At 51.1% G+C, this 9,077-nt stretch overlaps 1 protein-coding gene across 1 annotated transcript in view; it reads left to right on the forward strand.

The window, feature by feature from the left end:
- LOC107107482 (HLA class II histocompatibility antigen, DR alpha chain-like) overlaps positions 1-549 on the forward strand; it is an 8,867-nt gene extending 8,318 nt beyond the window's left edge. The window contains exon 5 of the mRNA XM_015407789.1: positions 81-549. Coding sequence (XP_015263275.1) covers positions 81-84 — 4 coding nt within the window. The 3' untranslated portion in view covers positions 85-549. The remainder of the gene's footprint in view (positions 1-80) is intronic.
- The last annotated feature ends 8,528 nt before the right edge of the window (positions 550-9,077 follow it).

The following is a 9,077-nucleotide window of genomic DNA, read 5'->3' on the forward strand; positions in this document are numbered from 1 at the left end:
TGCTGGGGGGGGGTCCTCTTTGGGGAATGTCTTTGGCCAGGCATATTCTCACAGATGCTCTGTTCTCCTTCCCATTCCAGGTAATCGAGGCGCCGCTCCCTTCGTGTCGAGATCTCCGCCTGCCTCTTTCTGGAACTGCATCCTTCTTCGCTCCTTTCTTGGCAGAGCCTTTCCTCCTGGAGGGAGAAATGGGGGGCAGTTTCCTGAACCCCAGCAGCCTTCCGTGTGCCCCCCCCATCGATATGGGACCCATGATGGAATCGCCCTTCAGGGGCCCAGCCAGATGGCAGCCAGAGAGGGGGTCAGAGTGTCCCCCCCTTGGCCATGCCTCCCCAAAAGACAGACCCCCACAATACTTCTAGCTCCAGCCCCAAATAGGCCCCTTCCATTTTTACTATGATCCGTGAGACCTTGTTTTCTTGCCTTGCCATTCATGGCCCCATGCATTTTCCATTCCCAGTGCTCCAGGAAGGGACTCCCCTCTGGTCCTTAAAACTCTCCAGCCTGGGCATGCAGTTGGGGATTTGCAGAGAGATGCTGTCTGTCTCATCCCACTTTCGATGTGTTTGTCGAGGGGGGAGGGGTTCTCTCGGCCTAGTTTTGGTTCCAGAGAATCTGAGAAGAGCCTGCTAGGACTGCTGAGTAGACCATGTTGGCCATGTGATTTCTATCGTATCAGGGATCTGGAGAGGGCCTGCTGTGGTTCTGGGCATTAGACTATTAAGATGTCTTGCATCTCACTGTTGGCAGTTTGTTAGGAAGGAGACCCAGAGGCTAAAAAACTGCAAGCTAGCTCACAGTAACTCAGCTTAGAGCAGGGGTGTCAAACATGAGCCGGATCAGGCCCTCGGAGAGTCCCAATCCAGCCTGCAAGGCCCTGGCTGTTTCTTACTTCCTTTTCCAGTTCTCTTGCTGCTGCCATGACACAGCTTGCTTTACCAGTCTCTCTCAATCGCACAGGAGAGAAAGATGGAAAGCCTCTCCTGTGTGATTGAGAGAGTCTGGTAAAGAATTGGCTGAGGCTCCTCCCCATCCTCCTCCCGTGAGGAGGGAGGGAACAAGGGAGAGCTTGCTTCCTGGCCAGGCTGCAGGAGACAAAGGGAAGCCTTATTTCCCTTCCCCTGGCTGAGGCTCCTCCCTGAAGGGAGGGAGGGAGGAAACGAGGGAGAGCTTGCTTTGCAGGGCTGCTTCAATTGCACGGGAGAAATACCAGGCACCTTTGGGACCAAAAAGTTTTGTTTGAGGTATAAGCTTTTGTGTGCCTTGCTACAGTGTGTGTGTTTTGTTGGGCTCCTTATCCCAGGGCTCTCCTGGGTGCAACTGGGTTCCCTCCCCCTTTTCACTGTATTCATGCCCTCCTGATCCAGTCTCTCTCAGTAAGAAAGCAATGTGAACCTCTTTAGAGGAATAACAACAAGCCAGTGAGGTGGGTTAGACTGAGAGTGTGTGTTCAGACCAAGTTCACCCAGCACATTTCCTTTGTAGGAAGTTGTAGCTATTTCTCTGAGGAAGACTATAGTTTTGTAGACAGACACATGTCTCAGGATGCCTTTGCATGTTCTTGACCAGCACATGAAGCAACTTATTTACAAAATGCCCAGCCATTTCATGTTTTCCCCTGGATCCTAGGCTAGGAACACTGAGCATGAGATTTCTGTAATGAATGTAAGTAAATCAAAAGTTGGTTTGCAGCTTACAGATACACACCTGAATGGCATACTCAGGATTGCAACAGCACAGACATTGTGATGCAATAATTCAGAGCAAGAAGTGTCAGTTATCAGACACTGTTAAATAGACAAAATATTGCGAGAGTGCTAGTGTTTTAAGCATGTTTTATTTAAAGTTTAAAAAAATCTTTAATTCTGTTTGTATCCTTTATAAAGTTTATATTTCTGCTACCTGGCATTACATTTTATGACACAGTTGGCCAAGCCCAACAAGATCTCATTTATGTCATATCCGGCCCTCATAACAAATGAGTTCAACACCCCTGGCTTAGAGGGAACACTGTTCTCCAGGCGATAGCCCTCCCCAGTGTTTCTGTATGATTACTTTTCTGGAAAAGGAATAAATGGGACCTTTGTATTGTTGAGAGGCTCCTGAGTCTTATTGCTTTGTGTCAGAGCCTGGATGTTGCAGAAGCAAAAATATGGGTGGGTGGGGCCACAAAGATGCCGCCAGGCCTTCCCCGCATATTGTGTGTCAGCAAAGACACCTTTGTGGCTGCGTACAAGGTGGGAAGACAATCCTGACTCCCTGAAGAGAAGACTTACGTGGCATTTATTACCTTACTAAGGGGACGTCCCTTGGCCTAAGGTGTCCCACCATCTCCCATCTTCATCTTGGAGCTAGAGGCCAATTTTGAGGCTTCGACTTTTATTTAGGGGTGAGTTATACCTGCCAGCCATAGCTTCCAAAGCGCAAATGTGGGGTGGGGGTTCTGGGGATTGCGAGGGCCAGAAGGTTCCAGTTCCCTCACTGTTTGGCACTGGAAGTCCCACCGCTGTACTGGAGCTGCTGGCCGATTTTGAGAGTCCTAACTTTGTTTTCTGGTGAGTTATGCTCGCCACAGATGGATACATTGTTTTTAATCCCCATAGAAAAGAGGTGAGCCCCCTCGCTTGACTCACAATATTTAAGGGCAGTTTGACTTCTGAGTGAGCTTCTCCGTTCAGGGTGGCAGTTCTTCAGGTGTGGAAATTCGAGGTCCTCCAGACCACAGAGATCAATTCCTCCGGAGGAAACAGCTCTGTTGCAGGGGAAGGGGACATTAAAGGTAAAGGTTCCCTTGCTCGAAAGCCAGTCGAATCCGACTCTAGGGTTGCGGTGCTCATCTCCGTTTCCAAGCTGAAGAGCCAGCGCTGTCCGAAGACGTTTCTGTGGTCATGTGGCCGGCGTGACTAAACACCAAGGCGCACGGAACACTGTTACCTTCCCACCTAAGTGGTACCTATTTATCTACTTGCAATTTCTTGCTTTCCAACGGCTAGGTTGGCAGGAGAAGGGGACATTACGCGCACCTTATTCCCCTTCCCTCTACAAACCCTGCCCTCCCTAGACTGGGCTGCACTTGAAAATCTTCAGGAATTGACAAAAGAGTGGAACAAGAAAAGGAGGAGTTGGTTTTATACCCCACCCTTCACCACCCGGAGGAGTCCCAGAGCAGCTTACAGTTGCCTCCCCTTCGTCTCCCCACAACAGACACCCTGTGAGGCAAGAGAGGCTGAAAGAGCTCTGAGAGAACGGTGACTGACCCAAGGTCACCCTGCTGGCTTCAAGTGGACGAGTGGGGAATCAAACCCGGTGGACTTCCTGATGGCCCCCTGGGTTTTGGGTCACTGGCAAAGCATCAGCTTGGTGTTCAAAAGTTCCCAGGTTCAATCCCCAGCAGCGCCTCCAGTGGAAAAGACCAGGCAGGAGGTGACGGGAAAGACCTCCTCCCGAGACCCTGGAGAGCCGCTGCCAGTCTGAGTAGACAAGATGGATCTTGATGGACACATGGTCTGATCCAGTTCAAGGCAGCATCATGTGATCAAAGGAAGAGACAGGGTGGGCAACAGCTGTGGAGAAGCGTCTTCTGTCCCTTCAGCCAAGGCCGAATGGGATGTTATTTCCCCCCATGCCATGAAAACCTTCAGTTGGCAACTGAGTAGAGAAAGAAGAAATTTCCCCTCTAGTAAAGGGTCAGAACACTCTTCTCCAGGCCTGTTGATAACCCTTAATGCCCAACTGGATTTATGAAGGAGCCTGGGTTCGCTGGACTCTAAATTTGGTCTCCTGCTTCAGACCAACACAGCTGACCATCTGGGTCTACTTAGTCTGGGTGATCGCAGCCCGCCGTGAGTCGCCGCTGGGCATCCGCACTTCTGTCTTGACCCCGGCGAGGCACCCTAGCCTCCTGGGCTCTTTTCCGGGGCCCTCGCAAGAGCCTCCCCCCGAGTCCCTCCCAACCTTTGGTCAGCGTCTTGTTTCTTGGGCTGCTCATTATCCCCCCCCACACTTGGGGTTCCCGATGGCTTCTCCCCCCCCCCCGTGGGACCCCTTGTGCCAAAGAAGTCTGGGTGGAAACCAATGTTCCCTCTAAGCTGTGGAGTCTTGTGAGCAAAAATTCTACTTTGTGAGCTACTGGCATTAAAGTTGTGAGCAAACAATGTGGCTACTGCATCAATTAGTTTGCTCTGGAGCCCTCCTTCCTGAGCGAAGGCAAAAATGTGTGAGCCGGAGGCTAAAAAGCTGTGAGCTAGCTCACACTAACTCAGCTTAGAGGGAACACTGGTGGAAACATGCCACAGGGCCTCATGCCCAGTCAGATCAGGGCAGCCCAGTCAGATCAGGGTTCCCCCCAGCAGCCCAGACCCAGATAGCCCGACCTCCAAGGAATACCAGGGTCGTGACACAGAGGCAGGCAATGGCAAACCGCCTCTGAAACAGCTCTTGCCGTAAAAACAAATCCAGCCCGCTGTCAGGCTCCTCAATCAGGCTACACCACACAGGGCTTCAGAAGAAGATAACTGTTTATCAGTGTTTCCAGTATTAAAGAACACGTGTACAGATTGTGTCAGGAATGGCCGTCAGTATACGGGCCTCTGACTTATAGTAAAATCGAACAACCCCCCTATGAGTGCAAGCCAATGATTATAGTTCACGCACGCGGGCAAAAGCAAGCGGGCAAGCGGGCAAAGCGCAAAAGCCGTTAACTTTCCCAGCTGAGTTAATTGCAGCTGGAGACAGCAAAGTCAAGTATGAATTGGCACACAGAAGCAGGACAGGGAAGAGCTGAGAACAAGGAGGAGGGCACCCCTCCACATTCCAGATCTATGACAGGGCTACCTGACACTCGCCATCTAGTGGTGCTTAAGGCTAAAAGAGCTAGAACTTCTGCCTGCCAGACAATCTTAGGATCTCCTGGATATACTACACAGACAGCCAAATAATAATAATAATCATCAATCATCATCCCCCACCCCATCCTGGCAACACCAAGGACTGAGCCCAAGTCCTTCTGGGTGCCCAGCAGGGGCTCCACCCCACCCCCTGGAGCTCCAAGGATGCCAGCTCCCTGCCTGTTGGGAGCTGTGCCCCCCCAAGTGCTCGCTGCTCTGCTCCCTGGCCTGGTCCAGCAGGCTGGGGCCAGTGGGGATCTGCTCCGCCAGGACAGATGACCCCCCCCCCCGGCTGAGCTTCCAGATAACCCTTCCAAGCGGTCTGGTTCCTCCTCCTCCCAAGTCCATATTTGCTGTGTGTGCAGGAGACTCACAGGCAGGCCTGTAGCTACAGTGGGGACCAAGTTTTATTCAGGTACAAGCTCTCCCTCCTCTGTGAGGGCAGATCTGCATGTCCCCCCCCCCAATAGCTAGCAATCCAAAACAGTTCCTCCCCTCCAAGAATGCCCAAAGTGATGAGCCCCAAGTTGGACACTGAGGGCAAAATTGGAGGGGGGAGAGTATTCGGACTGGTTACTGCCCTGCGAGGCTGCAGAAAAAGATAACAGGGTTGGATCCTCGGACTCTCTGCATGCAAGAATGCAGCTCTATTGCTGATCGATCAGAAAAACAAAGGTGGCCTACGGGATAAAGGCCGTGGGACCAGTGGCAGAGCATCAGCTTGGGATGCAGAAGGCCCCAGGTTCAATCCCCGGCGGCAGCATCTCCAGTTGAGCAGGACCAGGCAGGAGGTGATGTGAACAACCTTAGACTGAGACCTTGGACAGCTGCCGCCAGTCTGGGTGGACAAAACTGACCTTGATGGATCGATGGTCTAATTCAAAAGAATTCGTGGGTTCAAAAGGATAGATGTCTTCACAGAATTCTGTCCCGGAAGTCACCCCCAACAATGAGCCCCACGGGGGAGAAGGCTGAAAAGGGAAATTCTAGATCCTCTTCCCTGCAGGGTCGGGTGCGATCTGTGCTTCAAGCACAAGAGAGCCACCTGAAGAGACGTGCAGGGTAAGTGAGGGATGTTTTGGCAGGAATAACTGTGCTCCCTGTAAAAGGAGCCATCCCTTCCCACAGGGAGACACCAGCCGAGAACCTGATCCCAGTTATGCAGAAGAAGAAGAGAAGAGAAGAGATTGGGTTTATACCCCATGGCCCTTCACTACTCAAGGGAGTCTCAGAGCGGCTCACAAACTCCTTCCCCTTCCCCTCCCCACAACAGACACCCTGTGAGGTAAAAGAAGAAGAAGAGATTGGGTTTATATCCCATGGCCCTTCACTACCCAAAGGTGTCTCAGAGCGGCTCACAAACTCCTTCCCCTTCCCCTCCCCACAACAGGCACCCTGTGAGGTAGGTGGGGCTGAGAGAGCTCTTGACAGAAACGGCTCTTTTTCAAGGACAGCTCTTATCAGAACTACGGCTTGCCCAAGGTCATCCAGCCAGGTGCAAGTGGAGGAGTGGGGAATCAAACCCGGTTCTCCCAGATTAGACTCCCTGCACTTAACCACAACACCAAACTGGCTCTGATACTGATACTGATTCTAGACTAGAAGAGAAGAAGAGATTGGATTTATACCCCGCCCTTCACTACCCCAAGGTGTCTCAGAGCTGCTTACAAACTCCTTTCCCCTCCCCACAACAGACACCCTGTGAGGTTGGTGGGGCTGAGAGAGTTCTTGACAGAAACTGCTCTTTTTCAAGAACAGCTCTTATCAGAACTACGGCTTGCCCAAGGTCATCCAGCCAGGTGCGAGTGGAGGAGTGGGGAATCAAACCCGGTTCTCCCAGATTAGAGTCTGCGCATTTAGCCACTACACCAAACTGGCTGGACAAGAAATGGACAAGAGCCCCCAGCAGGACATTCTCAGATATAAAATATAAATACAAGAAGGACCAGAAAAAGTTGTTCCCAAACGAAACCACCAGGCACAGAATAAAAGTACAAATGAGGCCTCCAAAGGTGCAATCACATGCCAAGTGGTGTTTCACTGGTAATAATTTCTGGTCCAGAAAGTGCTTTCCTCCAATTATTTAGCCAAAGTGTCCTCAGTAGAATTGTCCTGGGCAAAAAGCAGGCCTTTCCAGTGAAAAGGACCAGGCAGGAAGTGATTGGGAAAGCCCTCCTCCTGAGACCCTGGAGACACACTGGGACACTAACCTGTTGCCAGTCCCAGTGGACAAGACTGGCATTGATGGACAGACGGTCCGATTCAGGACAAGGCAGCGTCACGGGTTTAAAGGAAGGGACCGGATGGCCGACAGCCCTGGAGAACCATCTCCTGTCCCTTCAGTCAAGGAGTATTGGGATGTTATTTCCCCCCCCCCATGTGATGAAAACCTTCCATTGGCAACTGAGTAGAGGAAGAAGAAATCCTCCCTCTATTGAAGGGTCGGGGCATTCTTCTCCAGGCCTGTTGGCAACCCACAGTGCCCAAGTGGATTCATGAAGGAACGTGGGTCTGATGTGTGGTGAGCACAAGTCTCCTAGATCAGAACCAGGTTCTCTCTTTCGGTTTCCCCTAACACCGGGTTCCGCTTGTGTGTGGGGGGGGGCGTGGGGAAGCGAAACCCGAGCGCTTCTGCCGCGTTCTGGTTGGAACCAAGCGTGGGCTGCTGCTGGCCAAGAGGAAGCATTTTCTAGTGGGGGGGGGAGAGGTTCTGACTCATCGAGGAAGGCCTTTTGCCAGGAGAGCTTGGCTGGGCGTGTGAGGGCTTCTTTCTGCCCCGGCTCTGCAATGAAAGAGATCTCTTGTTGGGGGTGGTGGTTATCTTTTCCACTTTTAACACCTCAGACACCCCTCCCCTCAGCCAGCAACCGGTGACCCCTCCTCTCCCCTCCCTGAGGCGATGACGGACACATCTCGAGAGTTGTACTCATAAGAACATCAGAAGAAAAGCTCCATCATCCTGTTTCCAGCAGTGGCTAAACAGTTGTCCTGGAAGACCAAACAAACCGGCTCTCCCCTGGTGCTGCCTCCTGGCACTGGGGTTCGTAGGTAGACTGCCTCTGTACATGGAGGTTCTCTTTAGGCCTGATGGCTAGTAGCAGCCTTTGGCAGAAGGCAGAGAAGAAAGCGTAAAGGGTGGAGCCCAAAGGCCAGGGAACACAGTAGTTCTCCTGTCTTTATACTCCGGTATAGATTGGTGCCTGTCTGATGAGCACTGCGTTTTAGGCCTCTGATGAGCACAAGAACATAAGCACATAAGAGATGGTCCATCTAGTCCAACACTCTATGTCACACAGTGGCCAAAAATACCAGGTGCCACCAGGAGGTCCAGCAGTGGGGCCAGGACATTAGAAGCCCTCCCACTGCTGCCCCCCAGGCACCAAGAAGACAGAGCATCCCTTGCCCCAGACTGGGAGTCCCTATCTATATCTTGTCGCTCATAGCCACTGTTGGACTTAAGCTCCATATTCTTATCTAATTCCTTCTTGAAGCCGTCCATGCTTGTAGCGGCCACCACCTCCTGTGGCAGGGAATTCCATTAGAAGTGAGTTCTAATCCTGCAACATCAACAGTGTAACTCTGAGGGTATATAACTCCAGAGTAAAGGTCACTGAGTTCAACGGGACCTACCCCTTCCCAGGCAAGCACGATCAGGTTCGCAGCCTGGATCTGTCAGACTCCTGCTTTTTTTGGCTAAAGCAGAGTCTTCCAAGCACTGGTTGTTGGGTGTTACAAGTTAGAACACTGTTCAGTATTTACTGGGTTAATACTGTTTACTAAATCACATGTTTGTTTGTAACCAATAAGTTTAGAGAGCTAGAAAGCCCGGTAACTTCAGATCTAGTTTGTTGTTCTGATTGGAGACTAGAGTACCTAGTATTAGCATTTTATGGCTCTTTGTCCTGAGCAAGAAGAAGTTAGTCTCCATTACTCTTCTGCCATGTTCTGTCTAGCTGTAAGGATGTAGGAATATAGCTCTTTGTTATTTTACATCCCGTATACCTTTCCCCCATGCTAGGTTGTAGTAAACTTTTATATTTTAAACACACCATGGACTCTGACTCTTTAATACTCTGCTGAATGCTGATTACTCTGCTGATTAACTTTAGAAATTAATAACAATAACCCAACACTGGTCCATAAGAACTAGGGTGGCCAATTCTAGCCTTGGAAATTCTTGGAGAATTGGGG

This window comes from Gekko japonicus, unplaced genomic scaffold (assembly GCF_001447785.1).
Source record: "Gekko japonicus isolate JY-2015 unplaced genomic scaffold, Gekko_japonicus_V1.1 scaffold2857, whole genome shotgun sequence".
Taxonomy (NCBI): Eukaryota; Metazoa; Chordata; class Lepidosauria; order Squamata; family Gekkonidae; genus Gekko; species Gekko japonicus.